Source organism: Papio anubis, chromosome 16 (genome assembly GCF_008728515.1).
Source record: "Papio anubis isolate 15944 chromosome 16, Panubis1.0, whole genome shotgun sequence".
NCBI lineage: Eukaryota > Metazoa > Chordata > Mammalia > Primates > Cercopithecidae > Papio > Papio anubis.
In genome coordinates, this window is record NC_044991.1 from 44,590,112 (window position 1) to 44,607,154 (window position 17,043).

Genomic DNA, 17,043 nt, shown 5'->3' on the forward strand with positions numbered 1-17,043 from the left:
GGGACAATAGTACTAATATCTATCTCATAGGGAACTGAAGATGCAATGTGAATTGAGAATGGATATCTAAGGCTTAGCACATTGCCTGGTGAGAGCATAGTACAGGGAGCCTTCGAGAGGCTTTACCAATCCGTAACAACTGTGTGCAGGTTAAAAGAAGCTTCCTTTGTGGAGAACCATGAGTGTCCAGTTGGCTCCTCAGGAAATTACACGGACAACCTGACTTGGTTAGACTGCAGTACTTTCGTACCTGTTTCTTTACTTGGTCCTCCAGAGTGCTGCCACCTGAAGCCTGAGCATTTCCTGTTCTGCAGCCAGGACTTGTCACCTAGACAAGTAACTGGGAACTTTGTGCAAACGAAGGGACACTTCCCAAATGCTGAATGCTTGGTGCCTGTGAGAAAATGTCATCTTCTATGAAAAATATAGAAGGCTATCCATGCTGGATATATAAGGGTCTGGGGCCCTTCTTTGTGACCCAGAAACTTAAAATGAAAATGCATTCTTTGGCGGGGCACAGTGGCTCACGCCTGTAATCCCAGCACTTTGGGAGGCCGAGGCCTGCAGATCACCTGAGGTCAGGAATTCGAAACCAGCCTGGCCAACGTGGTGAAACGCTGTATCTACTAAAAATACAAAAATAAGCTGGGTGTGGTGGTGCAGGCCTGTAATTCCAGCTACTTGGGAGGCTGAGGCGGGAGAATCACTTGAACCCAGGAGGCGGAGGTTGCAGTGAGCCGAGATGGCACCACTGCACTCCAGCCTGGGCGAGAGAGCCAGACTCCATCTCAAACAACAAAAAAATGCATTATTGAGCTGGGCATCGTGGCACATGCCTGTAAGCCTACCTCCTTGGGAGGCTGAGGCAGAATTGCTTAAGCCCAAGAGTAAAAACAAAAAAAACAACCCAGCATTCTCACTCACTTTTTAAAGATTAGGGGACCCAAGGTAAACCATACTGTGCTTCCTGCTTAAGTCTTATCCTCAGGTGAAGTCAAAGTTTACTTTGAAGGGAAAAGAAGTTCCCAAAGGTCAACAGAGTCTGAGAAACTGTAAAGATGGGAGGGCTTCCTGTCCACTTTGCCTTGGGACCCAGGTTCTGGGGTCAAGCTGAAAAGCTCCTCTGAGATCATCCTGTCCAATGGCTCACAACCGTTTCCCACCTCTGACATGAGCTCCCTGTGGCTGTGACTCAACTACGGAGAGAAAGGTGGAAGTGTTGTTTGAAAAAGCCCTTCAGGAATGTGAAAGGCAGGCTTGTATCCTCCTTTGAGACTCACCAATTAGCAAACCTGTAATTTTACAGCTGAAGATGTTGAGGTCAGAGAGATGGAGTCTGCCCCAGCATTAGGAACAGACAGGGCCAGCACTAAACTCAGACCACCTGACTCCCAGCCCCTGACCTTTCTTCGACTTTCATAGTCTTTTACGGCAAAGACTGGCAATTCTTCCTTTGGAATTCTCTCCCCAATCTCCCACTCACAATATGAGCACAAACACTCCTAATAGTACACCTGGTAAGTGCTCCTGATATTGTGCTCAATGCTTTGAGCACAACCTCATGAGAGGCCCTGAGCCAGAACCACCTAGCTAACCCACTCAAATATCTTACCTACAGAAACTGAGATGATCAGTGTTTGTGGTTTAAGCAACTGTGTTTATGAGTAATTTGTTACACAGCAATAGATAACTGATATGCTATATACATATTGATATATACATATATCACATATTGATACCACCAGACCTGTTCTCACAGAACTAGCAACGGGCATCCTGGCTGCACACATGAGATTCCTGAATGAAGAGTCTAGACACTGGCTGGGTTACAATGGCCACTTTCAAAGTGTAAGCAATTTACTTTTGCCTGGTTTTAGCAGTGGCTAACAATGCAGGATCAAGTCTGGCTTTAGAGAGCCCTTGCTATTTCCACATCCTTATACTCATTTGTGAGCCTGGTAACAAGTATGCAGTGTCAACAGTCCATCCTAATGAGCTGTTGCAACTCAACAGCTAGGGCAGAAGAGGACTGGCTGAGGAATCTGTGTGCAGTTGTGTAGCTCACTGAATTCTCATGGTCTTCCCAAATTCTCAGGTTTCATTTGAAAATTAACCCATCGAGGCTTCCAAAAAATTTATCCTAATATTCCCAGGAAATAAAATTTGAGGCCTACTAAACTTAACTTGGGAAGTTAGTTCAATATATCATGGAATCAAATCTCCAGGCAAGAACATTTCAGGTCTGGTGTTCTCTGAGAACAAAAGTAATAGTTTACATTAACTTTACTTAATTGTAAATAAGCAGCCCATGTTTTATACTTAACAGTAACAACCCAGAATACCTTGCCCACCCTAATACACCTCCTGAAGAGAGTATATAGCATATCAGTTATCTATTGCTGTGTAACAAATTACTCATAAACACAGTTGCTTAAACCACAAACATTGATCATCTCAGTTTCTGTAGGTAAGATATTTGAGTGGGTTAGCTAGGTGGTTCTGGCTCAGGGCCTCTCATGAGGTTGTGCTCAAAGCATTGGCTGGGACCACAGTCATCTGAAGTTTGACTGGGCCTGGAGAATTGCTTCCAGATGGCTCCTTCACATGGCTTTTGGCTGGAGGCCTCTGCTTCTCACTTCTAGGTCTTCTCCATGGAGTTGAGTGGCCTTACAATATGGCTGCTGGCTTTCCCCAGAGTGAATGATCCAACAGAGTAAGGAGGATGCAATGCCTTTTATTATCTAGTCTCAGAAGCGACATACCATCCATTTGTTGGAAGGGAATCACTAAACTCAGCCTGTACTTAGAGGGATTGAAGTGTCCTGTCTTAAAGAGAAGCATGTCAAAAATTTGTGGATAGGTTTTAAAACCACCACAGATGGCAAAGCATTATTTCCTTATTTGTTAACAATAACTTACCTGTGCTCACTCTACCTTCTAATATTTTCAGATTAATGCTTTTTAAACCAGCATGGTAAAGTATCTGTCATGTATTCAGGTAGAGAATTAAAATATACCAATATCTGAAAAGGCAAGTCTGCTCATGATAAATTTCCTGAAGATTAATTTCACATCATTAACCACAACCCCTCCCCCAAAAAGCTCAAAATATTTCTTAAGCAAGAGAGGCCAATGGTAACTTACAAAGGAACAGAATAATCATAACTGCATTAACTATCTTTCTTTTTGCCAAATATCTACTAATATTCACTTCTTTCCTTCACAGAAGCCAATCCATGGTAAAATACTTTTATTCCATTCCTACTTAAGGAATACATAATCAATATAAAAATTGTACATCCTTTTTTTTTGAGACGAGGGTCTTGCTGTTGCCCAGGCTGGAGTGCAGTGGTGCAACAGCTTGTTGCAGCCTTGACCTCCTGGGCTCAAGCAATACTCCCACCTCAGCCTTCTGAGTAGCTGGGACCACAGTCATGTGCCACCATGCCTGGCTAATTTTTCTTTTATTTGTAGAGACAGGGTTTCATCACGTTGCCCAAGCTGGTCTCAAACTCCTGGGCTCAAGCAATCCTCCCGCTTCAGTTTTCCAAAGTGCTGAGATCACAGGCGTGAGCCACTGCGCCTGGCCAAAAAACTGTACATGTCTTTAATGTGGGTCATACTGTACTGTAATTGTTTCCACCTAGTGGATGAAAATGGTACTAAAAGAGTTTGAAAAATATATAAAACTTCCCTCACAGGTACTTCATGACTTACTTCCGTAATTTCTTACAATCACATCACATACTTGATGTATATAGGTAGCTTATCTCAATAAATCCTACAAATTCTTCCTGTAAAGCAAAAACTCTTTGTTTTATAGATATAAGTTTTCATATTTACTGCCACCTTTGGAATTCTCCAGGCCAACAACCTGGAATATTGCTAAGAACCAGGAAATAAGCCAGTCTCCTGGCAGCCAACAGGTGTCACAGTGTGCACACACTAGAGCCCTGTCAGACGGACAACTATAAAAGCAGAGAATAGTTGGATGCCTGGCACATGAAACTCAATGAAGATCTGTTAAAGGAACCAATAAAGCTCATGCATTTTATTCCAAAGGAGTCTTTCTCTCAGAACCTAGTTCCTCTTCCCTACCTTAATACACAAGTCCTAGAAATCTTTCAGTATGAATTCTAATCTTATAGTAAAACAGAAGAAATGACTCAAGAAAGTTCATTTTGGTCAAGGTGTTGAAATTGACAACTGACAGCAAATAAGAAAAGTGCTGGAAAATACACAAAACCAACCACAGCATTCTTGGGGCTAGTCTGGGAACAAGCAATACAGTACAATTTGAGTTTATGATAATAACTGTGGGGTTATCAAGAAATGATTATTGGTCGGGCATGGTGGCTCACGCCTGTAATCCCAGCACTTTGGGAGGCCGAGGTGGGCGGATCACAAGGTCAAGAGATCGAGACCATGCTGGCGAACATGGTGAAACCCCGTCTCTACTAAAAATACAAAAATTAGCCGGCATGGTGGCGCGCACCTGTAATCCCAGCTACTTGGGAAGCTGAGGCAGCAGAATCACTTGAACCCGGCAGACATAGAGGTTGTAGTGAGCCAAGATCATGCCACTGTACTCCAGTCTGGAAACAGAGTGAGACTCCATCTCAAAAAAAAAAAAAAAAAAAAAAAAAAAGAAATGATTATCATATACCATTTAAGAACGTAACATATTTTTGAAAAATTTTTAATAAAGACTTTTTAAGTTTCATTGCTTAAAAGGATGGGCTCTTAATCATTTGGAAAATGTGGTTATTCAGAACAATCAGTTTCCTGAGGGCTCGGAACAATAAAAGCTTAATAGCATACTTTGAGCAGATTTCAACTAAAAAATAATTTCACTAGTGTTATACACACTAAAATAAATGTTTTCAGTACAGTCACTCACATTAAACAGTAAGGGTCCTCAATTAGCTGTGTTTTCTTTCCTTAATTTTTTTAAACAAATGAAGTTTTTTATGGGATAGCCAGGGTAGAGTAATCCTTAGCTCCACCCCACCATCCACATATAACACCGTTGACATTAAATAAGCAAAAGTAATATTCTTGCTTGGAAAATTCAAAATTTACAGGAAGTTTAAAAAGTGAAATGTACAAGTCTCCCTCCTAGTTTCTATACCCCCGACAGACATTCAAACACAACGACACAGACACACCCGGTCCCTCAGTCTCCTTCCTCAGCAACAGCCACTTAACGCTTTGAGATGTGTTCTTCAAAAACAAGTATTAATCCACATAAACACATGTCCTTTTGGAAATACAGAGTCCCAGAATTTACCCATTCCTCCATCATCAGTTTGCACTTTAAAACAGGGTTTTTGGTGGATTTTTCTTAAGATGAGGTCTCCTCTTTTTCACAGACTGGAGTGCCATGGCACAGATAGCTCACTGCAGCCTTGAACTCCTAGGCTCAAGTGATCCTCCTGCCTCAGTTTCCCAAGCAGTTGGGACTACAGGCATGCACCATTGCACCTGGCTAGCACAGAATGTTTTGTTTTTTGTTGTTGTTCTCTGTCTTCAAATTCTGAAAATTAAGCTAAAAAAAAAACAAAAAACAAAAAACAAAACACCAAATTCTACTCACAGGTTTACTTTGTGTTAAAATAAAACAAAAAAGCTACCAAGCGTATCCCAGTTTCAAATATCGATGATTTTTCCAATTGAAGAGAGTAATTTCTTTTTCTCCTACAAATCTTGGTTTTTAACTATAACTTAATCTTTCAAAGGGCAAGTCTGTCATATAATATTAGTTCAAAATTTAACTGAATATCTACTATGAACAAAGCACCATGTGCTATGTACAGGCTAAGACACAGCCCCGACACATGGAGAGCTTGCTGCTAATACCATAAAGGAGGGAAGGCAGGCAGAAGAGAGAGAGACTGAGAGGAGACAGAAGGAAATGCTATCATAGATCACTGAAGGCTGAAGATGAGGCTGGGGCAGCACCCAGGTTAAATGGAAAAGACAGCAAACAGCTAATTGGAAACAACACACCTAGCGCTCACTCCTGCTTGCTTCTCAGCCTTCTCCCTGCTTCCTGTACATTCTTCCCACCTATCTTAAGCTGTCTGAGCTTGATTATCTCCACATGATTTTGAACCCTCCTCGACAACAACAGGACTGTGAACTTAGATTAAGACAATAGTGCTTAAGCCCAGAAAATACAAAGGAAAGCCTAACAATAAACTGATGACTGTGCAGAGACTTTTACATGTGATTCTGCTTCTGTAATTCTTTAAAATGTTTTCTTCTTCCCTAAGGTAGGGTGGGGTGTAAAACCATGGTGGTCCCACCCACACCATGGAGGTAAAAAAGAAATAAGGTTAAATTCAGATGCTTTAAAAAGAGCTGAGGAGGGATTTAATAAAGATACATGCTCTTCTAAATTCTAAAACCACATAACTCTGGAGAAGGTGCATATTCATCTGTTCCTCTTCAAGGCAAAGAAAACAGTATGACAAATACAACTTTGGCTTAAGTACCCTACAATAGTGATTATAAAAAGTCTATGTTTTTCAATCTAAATGAGCCAGAACTCTAAAGAACCGACCAACTTGTTCCTCCTCTCATCTCCATGGCTGTGGTCCTTTCGCAGAAGTAACAAAAGATCAAAGCAGGAGAAAAAGGTACAAAAGGTCAGCATGAGTAATATTTTCCCAGGAATTTACATATGTGAACATTATTTGCAAATATTTTAGGGAAATATTTTCTTTGCTTTTAGGCTCAATCTGCAAAGACACTCAGCAGTATCCTTATGAAAACAGAAACAATATGAAACTGAAAAGGTTACTATAGATGTGATATCAGGTTTTCCTAATTATATGAAAAGTCTATTACTAAATAGCTTAGAGTGCTTCTTGCTTCAAAATGTAATAATTTTAGATGTGAAAACTATCCATTTCTGATGAAAATTCTGGACAACATTGACATTGAATAAATATTTATTGTGATTTTTTCCCCTGTGGCATAAGGTTGTTTATTTTTCCTAGTTCTCCAAATGACACAGTTGCAGAACCTCTTTCAGCTGGTCTTGCCTGAAAATAATAAAGATTAAAGACATCAGAAATAGATAATACACAGTCCCAATTAAAGCCATTAATGCTGTCTTATATTACCCCTTCCCCCCAGTTAGTAAACAATAATCTGAACATGAACCCACTAAGAAAAGTGATCCACCTTAATAATGTTACCTGTGACTCATGGTATTTCCATCCTATCATGTAATAGATCTGATATGTGGCAGGTACTGAACCATCCTCATTTCTGTACATTTCTAAAAAGACAATAATGGTTAAAGTCTGAAAAAATGCAAGTAGGAAAAAATTTCTCCTCAATAAAGGTCATGTTCTTCAAAAAGAAATGGGTATAGGATATTCGTAAGATTCTGAGAACAACTTACATGAAAAATTATTAATACTGAGGGTAAGGAAATCGTAAAGGCTGTCTGGAAAAAGCCACAGGATCTGTGTTTTGAGAGGAAGGACATGAAGTCTGAGGGAGCCTTAATGGGAATGGAAAATACATTGGCAATGTGAAAGGAATCAACATGATACAGCACAAGTGCCGTGGTGAGGCAGGTGAAAGAGTGGTCATCCCTTACCTCTGTACACGGCTGCAGCTGCCAGCATTGTGTCTCGATGCAGCAGGGCTTTTCTATTCCAAGAACAGTTACTCTCACCCATACCTAAAAATACACTACAGGTAGTTTGAGATAATACAGCAAATGCCCTGAACAGCTCAACACCACAGACTTAATCCCATCTCATCTACCTGTCCTCATTCTCTAAGGGTCATGTAAACCTAAATCTCATTTCACTTTCAGATTATAGCTAGGCTTCTTAGTGACTCCAAAGCGAAACTACTTGAAACTTTTTGAATATTAAGACAGGCAAGTGACATTTCAGGAGGCAGCCCCACAATGCTTTACTTGCCAGCAATGGTGTAAAGTAAGCCCGCTGGGCAAAACCCAAGTGACTGTCACCCCAGGTGAGTTGTCAGTAGTTGGTGAGAACTTTACCAAGCATGTCATATCTCATGCTCCTTTCAGCCGCTCTTTGGAGGAAGACAGGTCAGTGCCACAATGCCTCACTCCTAAGCCATAATGTAAGTATGATTGCGAAACTTGGAAGATGGCTTTGAAACTCATTAGATAGTTACCAAAGCTACTATATGTTCTCAGATTTACAATATTTTACTAATTTTTACTAATCTCACATTAGGAAATAATTATGTGCATTCTTTTAGAGGCACTTCTCTTAATGTTTTAAAATTTTTAGACTTCTTTCCTTCAAGTTGATGGTGAAAAACTAGGTTAAGCATTATTCTATTGTTCATTTAAGATTAATGTTGTATATTTGATTTTTCTTTATACAAATACTTAAATTTACTCTGAGCACATTTTAAGCCATTCTACAAAATTAAAAGAATTTCAGAAATAAAAATCCTTCATGTGTTCTCTATATTAAACTTTACTACATGATCAAATGTTATCTTAGTTTTGTTTTTCTACTTTCACTAATCATGAAATGAATAAACTTACCAATATCAGTATTCTTTCAGTTTAAAAATAGTAATCTACCACATTTTCAATAGTCTTATTAAAAACAATCAACAAATTAGCTGCACCTAAACCTTTTTCTTCTCTTCAATCTCAAACGATTTCTACTATTCCCTAAAATAATGAATCCCTGCTACTAAAATCCTCTAAGTGCAAGAGCCCCAATTCATGAAGAACGACAGACACAAACTAGTAGGTTAATTATCATCAAAAAAAAAGGTGGACCATATTCTTGGTGTCGTGAAGCAGCTGGATGACCTCGTGACAATCATCCGTGGTCTTCAAAGCCATCAGACTAGATGCTCCTTAAAGGCTTCTAGGGCTCGAATTTTAACCATATCAAGCGACCAGAGGTAAACTGGGTCTCACATTGGAAGAGTCTGTTGCTCAGGTATGGTGCTTTCATTTTTGCTCAACTTCTTGCTGCTATGGCTTAATTATGCATTAGTTACGGACAATACCAGTAGAAAAGATAAACATGTGATGCACTATAAATTCTAAAATGCCTTCTAAACAATCAGTAGTAGGATATACTAATTAAGATTAGTAGGTATAACACTCTCTGAAGGTCTGACCTACATCAGCCATACAGAAATTCAAGAGCACTACTGCAGAGCACAGGGTGTAACTGTGCAGCACTCCAACCTTCCCTCACGAGCCACTCACACTGCCACACTGAACCTCCCTTCTTGCAGAAGCAGTGTGAGGTGGTGGAAAGAGTGGACTTTGGGATCACACTCCCAGTTTTAACTCTTACATAACTGGGGGCAAAGTCATTCAACCTCTATCGAATTCCAGTTTTGCCATCTATAAAAGAATAACACCTCCTAATGCATCATGGGGGACCTCTACTGAAGACCACCCAGGGAAAAACTGAAACTTTGGGACTTCCAACTCGCCCTGGGCTTTGAGATAACAGAAAAATCTGGCTAGCAGGTTAACTGTTTAAGACTCTCACAGTGTTTTTAAGGTGAAGTTCAACTGCTTATTAAAAATAAACCTAATTTATTATGGTTTACTAAAAACAATACTGAGTATTGTTTAAAAAAATAACTGAACTTACCTTAAGACCACTGTGAAAGCCTTGAAAATTTCTCATGCATTCATCAGCTGATATGCAGCTTGTTTTGTAAAATTAGGTCAACATTCTGGACTTTTCTTCTGTGAATTAATAATAGCAGCTTCAATGAGACACACCACAACCATTAAGAAAAAATGTATACCATAAATGTAAAATACCAGAAACAAATTTGGAAGTAACATGATCTTCCAGTCAGCAGAAGAGCACACCTGAAAGTCTCCCACGGTCTCCCTGCCTCCATCACCCCCTGACTATGCTTCTTCCCATCTCTTCTGCCTCTGACTTTTTCTGTGGGAGAATGGCTAAGATTTCAGCATACAAATCAGGCTGCTCAACTAGGTTTAAATCATGGCTCTACCACTCACTAATTATTATCATCTGGAACAAGTTACTTTACTTCTGTCTGTGCCTGGGTTTCCTCATACATTTAACAAAAAAACACACAGATTAACCATGTTAGCTCTAGTCTTTCCTTCCTCATAAACTATGCCTCATAAACAATGCTGGAAGGTGAGCTTTCTAACACACACAAATCTGTCTCATTTTCTCCACTCTATGCAAAATTCTTCCAAGACATTACAATGCTAATCTGAAAAAAATGTAGAAACCTCTGATCCTGTATCATTTCCCATCATCTCCCCGTTCTACATACTCAAGGAATACTGGATTATGGTACCATTCCTTAATCAGGAGAGTGAAGGATGTGCATATCCTATTCTACCTCCATGTGGATGCAATGTTAGCTCTCTTAAACCTCAACCCACCTTTCATTCTCCAGGCAAACTCATTTTTGCTTAGGTGCTGCCTCTTTTGCAAAAGCATTCCTGACTCCCTAAGCAGATTTAGGGCCTTTTCCTCCTGTGTTTCTCCTTGTATTATAAATGATTTCATTTTCAGTTGAATGTATGAGTCTGTCTCTATCTTTGTGTGTTTCTTCTTCCCTACTACAATATAAGCTCCCTGAGATCAGGAACTATGTATTTCCACTGTTGGCTCAGCGGTTGGCACATGGGTAGATGCTCAATAAACGGTAAGCGAAGATATATAAAACCAACCTGTTAATGATTGTATCCATTTTATTAAATATCATTTTATAAGTTTAAATAATTCCTCTTAATATTCCTATGGATAAGATGTATCAAAAACTAAGAAATCTGATTTCTGTAACAGATGTTACAGTTAAAAAAAAAGAGAAGCACTAGGAAAGCATCTGAAAGTATTAGGCCATAGTTCCTGAAAATATATGGTCTATTTAAAACCTTTAGGAGACTCACACCTGTAGTCCCAGCACTTTGGGAGGCCAAAATGGGTGGATCACCTGAGGTCAGGTGTTCGAGACCAGCCTGGCCAACATGGTGAAACCCAGTCTCTACTAAAAATACAAAAATTAGCCAGGCATGGTGGCACATGCCTGTAATACCAGCTACTTGGGAGGCTGAAGCAGGAGAATTACTTGAACCCAGGAGGCAGAGGTTGCAGTGAGCCAAGATCGTGCCGCTGTACTCTAGCCTAGGTGACAGAGTGAGACTTCATCTGAAAAACAAATGAAACCTTTAGGAAAAGAGGGGGTTATCAATTTGGAAGGAGCATAAGGCGACCTTCTGAGAGACTGAAAATGTTCAATATTTTGGTCAGGATGGTGGTTAAAACACAAGCAGCTGTACCTTTAAGATTAATACATTTTGCTGAATATACATGTTAATCTGAATTTAAAGAACCACATACATATCAAATATGCAGTATAGGACTCTGAATTCAAATTGTAACTACAGATTCAGTGTGACCATGGACAAGATACTGAACTTCTTGATGCCTCAATTTTCTCACAGGTAAAATTAGGGTATTAGAAAAACCTCAGAGAATTGCACTGAGCACAGAGTTAAGTGCTGTATATACGTTGAAATCAGTGGGAAGTAACCTTTTCCAACGGATAGGTCTAATTTCTAGCATTTTTCTCTTTTCTTTCTTGAAATGAACACAGATTCTATAGCAGAACAAAAATAAATGCTGTATTTGAATAATATTTTTATCATTAGAGCAAAGTGATAAATCATCAGCCAACCATCATCTCTCAAGCCTTTGGATAAAGTGGCTCCTTGATTACATCAGGTAAGTCCTTGGGGTAGTGCTGGGGAAGGGGTGTGTGTGGCTTATTACTGATCCTCTGTCATCTTGGCCACGCATGCTATTGGCTGCCAATCTCTCTATTAATGAATGAAAACTGATGACAATGGTAAGATTTCAGTTACACATCTTTCTGTTTGCAGAGTGACAGAAGCTCCACACTCAGAGGAGGCTGCATGATAGGTAAAATGAACCTTGTTACGGAAGGGCAACTACAAGAAGGAACAGGGTCAGTTCAGACAGTGCCAGGGCAGAGTCAAAAAGCATGAGTTTGGCAGCTAATTCTGCCACTTGACAGGCAACTGTTCTCTTTGGCCCTAATTCTTCTCACTCGTAACTTAAGGAAGCAAGTACAACAAAGCTCACAAAAGACTATATATCTGTAAGTAAAGACTAGATACTTATTTGTATAATCCTCTTTCTTTAAATCATCTTACAATTTTTCAGGATCCAGATAAAGTCTCCCCTAGGTAAGTATAGTTCTGGATTCACAGAATATACCTTTAACCTCTCTAGCTTCCCCCATTCATCGAAACTATTTTTGATGTTAGTCTGTATATATAAAATAACCACCTCACAAATTCCCACAAAGGAGGCAAGCTGAAGCTCTCTTTTGAGGAAACTGCTTCTCTAGCATCCCTTTCAAGTAATTGAGTTTATTTTTGCATATCTAACCTCTTTCAGAGTTTGGTCTGTGTCCTTCTTACTCCTTGAAGCCTCTTCCAGGCCATTACTTCTCTACCCCATTAAACACATTCATCCTGCTGAGGCCCCACACCATAAGGCTGTAATCTTCTCCTGACTCCTGCTTGCTGTCTGACATCAGGTTAGTCACTCCCCTCATTCATTGAAAGGTTTGGCACTTGGCTCAGTTTTCCTCTACACTCCCAGTACTGCCACCATCCTGGGTGACTTCATGTTAATAATCAACAAGTTAAGATATTAAAATCTCATCTCTAATCAACCACTCCATTACGCCACCTCTGCCTTGATACTTGAGACATGTCCCAAACCAAGTTATCACTTGTAACTGCTTTACTTCCAAAATCATCAAACATCTCATTTTCTGACCATATCCTCCTGTCCCTCCAGTGTGTTCAGGAACTCCAACCATGACCATTCCCTGACCGCCTTGGAATCACCTGTGCACAGTTCTTCTTCTTCCTCCCAATTTATCAGCTCACTCTCTTTTGTTCCCACTTCCCTTTTCTTCCAGCTAAGATTCTTTAACCTATTATTTCAATTATATTCCTAGAATTATCTTTTACCTTTGTCTCTTTGTCATTTTTAACTAGCAAACCCCCAACCCAAACTAATTCAACTACCTGATTTTTGTGCCTCATCCTGAGCTACCACCTACTGTTGATGGTCAGTTCACCTTCTCATTCCCTATAATGACTATTTCAAATGGTTCCGTTCACTTCTCAAAACTCTCTTTCATTCTTAGCATATATTACTTCCTGTTTGACCAAAAAAAAAAAAAAAAAAGATCCACAAGATGGGAACTTCTTGCTTTCAAACATAAACACCTACACGTCCTTTGGTGCTATCTGTTCTCCCTTCCTGCTATAACTCTGCCTCTCCCCTTAGCAAGGTCAACCCCTCCACTGGCCCTTGTATTGCACCCTTCCCACCTTCTCAGACACCTGTCATCATCAATTATCTTTTCCCTCTCTTCTAGAGTCACCTCTTCTACGAAAGCACTTAGATTCTTCTAGTCAGCAGTTAAATTCAAGTTTTAGAAAAAAAAAAAAAACAAAACTCATCCCAACTCCTATTCCCCTCCTCTCTTCTGACACCTGTAACCTTCCATCCTTCACCTCTTCTTCACCACTAGACTTCTTGAAAGAACAGCACACATTTGCTGTCTCCAGTTCCTCATTTTCCACTTATTCCTCAACCTACTCCCCTTCTACTCTCCTGGCTCCAACAAAAGAGCTCTCACCAGGGACACCAATAACCTTCTTGTTTCTAAATCTAGTGAACTTCCTTTTCAGTTCATAGTTTGCTTTTAATGCTACTAAGTGCTCCCTTTGTTTTGAAACACTCTTTCTTTCCTTTGGTTCAGGCAATTCTACACTTTTCTGGTGTTTTTCCGGAACACCTTGCTGGCTACTCCTTCTCAAGTCTCCTTGTAGGCTCAGACGTAGTCTACCCACCTGCTAAAGGCTCAGTATCAAGCCACTTTCTCTGCTCACTCCATGTTCTTATCCTAGGCAAATGCTTTGAATGTCACCTATTCACAACTGACTCCCAACTTTTTAACCAAGCCAGTAGCTTCCTCTGAGCTACCTACCCACATACTCAACTGCCTACTTGACATAACCTCTTAGGTATTTCAAAAGCACTTCGAACCCAATGTATCCAAATGTAAACTCAAGGGCTGTACCTGCCCACACCTGCTATTCTATTGTTTCCTCTATCAGTGAAGAACAACATCTCTCTCTCTGTGAGCTAAAACTCAGCAATTATGCTTCAAATGTCTTTCTCCTTCATCTGCCCACATCCAATCCACCAGCAGGAACTGCAAAATTTACCTCCTAAACATCTCTGGGATGCATCTGCTTCTCTTCATCTCCATTGCCACCACCTTAGTACAAACCACCATCATCACACAAGCTTTACTGATACTAATCTCACTACTAGTTTATCTGCCAATCTACTCCTTTCAAAATCCAAGTCTGATACTGTTATCTCTCTAAGATGCCTCAAGGGGTGTTTTAAGATAAGGGCAAACAATTTTAACAAGGCCTATAAAGTACTTCTGCATTTGATCTGTGACTCCCATTGACCCACCAAGGTCATCACTTAACTCTCTCCTTCTTACTCTCTGTACACCAGCCAAAATGCCCTTCTTTCAGTTCTTGCTATGTTCATTTTCACAGGAGGGCCTTTGCATATGCTGTTCTCCTTGCCTCGGACTCACTTGCTTACTCTGTCTACCCAGTTAATTCATCTCCATTTTTTTTAGAGCACAGTCAATTGCTACTTCCTCAGATAGGACTTCTTTGTCTCCCAGATTGGGACATTTCCCCCCGACAAAACCCTACTTCTAAACCAACCCAACTACCTTCCTTCTTGAGCCTATATCTCAGCTGCCAACTGTGGCTGAAGGAAGTCACCAATGTGTTCTATCATCCTCAAGTGCACTTCAAAAAAAAGTCCTGCCATCTTTTGACACACAGCCGTGGCACTATATGCCTCTACTTCATAGCACTGACCACAATTCTAATTTAACACTTATCTTTTTGACAGCTGCCTGGTGCCTGCCTCCTCCATTTTATATCAGAAGTTCCATGAAGACAGTCTGCTTTCTCCTCAACAATGGATCCCTAGTGCATTGTCCAGTGCCTGCCAAAGAGCTGGCTCTCAAAATGTCTCTCTCAAAAGGAGTCTAAAAATTCTTTTTTTTGGCCTACCTTTCCCCATGGAGTCTAAACATTCTTTCAAGTGCCTTACCTTGTAAATCTTCCATCAATTCAAACATTCCAGGATAGTTAACTTGAATTTCATCGGTGTCCTATTTAAAAAAAAAAAGAAATATTCATTTGACATTCATGATACAAAATTCCAGATTTAAAAAGAGGCCACAGAGATTACCCAGACCAATCTCCCATGCTAAGTAAAAAATCTTTACAATATTCTTCATAGATGTCATCTGGCTTATGCTTGATTTATGAAGGTCTCTAATTGCTGATTAAATATCCTCCATTGTGAGATAAATCATTCTAACACTCCATCATTGGTTCTAGTTCTCTCCTTGGGAACCACACAGAATAAAAGTATTCTGTACCCTACAAACCATCACCCTCTTCTCCAAGTCTTTGAAAACCTTCAGGACACAAAAATCTGTAGCCTCCCGAGTAGCTGGGACTACAGATCTGTAGATCCTTACATGTTCTGACTACATGTCCCTGGACAGTGTCAATATCAATCTTTCTTAAAATGGGGCATCTAGAATCAAAATATTTCATTCTACATCTAGTAATGCAGCCAATAGGCTTGTTTAGGAAATGAGCACATTGCTGATACATGCGGAGTTTGTTTCTCAAATGAACAATTGGGTAATGACTTCCTCTTCTTTTTGAAGCCTGATACAGGACTTTACTGTTCGTACAGTGGCAGAGACCACTGATGCTCTCCAAATACCCAGGTGCTCCGTGACACTTTCTAATCTCAAACACATATTTCTTTTGGCCAAAGAAAGGAGAGGCAAGACAGTTAAGAGCTAGAGCCTTTTCCAGGCCATCTCTTTTGCTGTGGCCTTATAGAACACAGGGCCAGATGGCACAGCTACAAGACAGAGATGGGCTGTCCCACCGGCATGCAGTTGTGATGTGATAAAATTTTATTGTGTTAGGCACTAAAAGTAGGAGTTCGTTCTTATTGGAAAGTAGCCTAAAATAAATCTTTTTTTTTTTTTTTTTTTAAGACAGATTCTTGCTGTGTTGCCCAGGCTGGAGTGCAGTGGCACGATCTCCGCTCACTGTAGCCTCTGCCTCCTGGGCCCATGTGACTCTTGTGCCTCAGCCTCCCCAGTAGCTGGGATTACAGACACACACCATCACATCTGGCTAATTTTTGTATTTTTTTTGGACGGAGTCTCGCTCTGCCGCCCAGGCTGGAATGCAGTGGTGCAATCTCCGCTCACTGCAAGCTCCGCCTCCTGGGTTCACGCCATTCTCCTGCCGCAGCCTCCCAAGTAGCTGGGACTACAGGCGCCCGCCACCATACCTGGCTAATAATTTTTTTGTATTTTTAGCAGAGATGGGCTTTCACTGTCTTAGCCAGGCTGGTCTCGATCTCCTAAGCGCGTGATCCACCCGCCTTGGCCTCCCGAAGTGCTGGGACTCCAAGCCTGGGCTACGGCACCTGGCCGGAAACTAGCCTAAAATAAATCATTAATAGAGGACTGGTTAAACAAATTCAAGAACATGTATTCTATAAAATACTGTACAGTTCTCAAAAAATAAGGTAGACACGTCTGTAGGAAAAAATCTCCGAGATATGTTATTGACCGGAAAAAAAAAAAAAGCAAAAGAGGGCATGTAGTATTATATAAGTGGATTTAAATGATGTAAGTGTACTCTATGGGTCTATGAAAAAAATTGATCTGAAAGGATGTCTAAGACACAGCTAACAAATCTTTGGGGAAAGGGACCAGGGTTTGAGAAGTCAGGAGGAGGGCCAGGCACGATGGCTTATGACTATAATCCCAGCACTTTGGGAGGCTGAAGTAGGAAGATGACAAGGTCAGGAGATCAAG

The 17,043-nt window shown here is 40.4% G+C and overlaps 1 protein-coding gene across 7 annotated transcripts in view; it reads right to left on the minus strand.

The window, feature by feature from the left end:
• Positions 1-6,799: 6,799 nt before the first annotated feature.
• NDUFAF5 (NADH:ubiquinone oxidoreductase complex assembly factor 5) overlaps positions 6,800-17,043 on the minus strand; it is a 36,222-nt gene continuing 25,978 nt past the window's right edge. For 2 of the 7 annotated variants that reach the window (XM_003905083.3, XM_021921250.1), the window contains 4 exons: positions 15,237-15,297; positions 7,616-7,699; positions 7,206-7,288; positions 6,800-7,049 (listed from right to left, as the gene is read on the minus strand). In XM_003905083.3, the coding sequence (XP_003905132.1) occupies positions 6,957-7,049; positions 7,206-7,288; positions 7,616-7,699; positions 15,237-15,297 (321 nt within the window). In that variant the 3' untranslated portion in view covers positions 6,800-6,956. Of the gene's footprint in view, positions 7,050-7,191; positions 7,289-7,615; positions 7,711-9,635; positions 9,734-15,236; positions 15,298-16,511; positions 16,666-17,043 lie in introns of those variants that run through there. The other 5 variants (XR_652511.2, XM_009216560.1, XR_652512.2 and 2 more) reach the window with 5 other exon arrangements.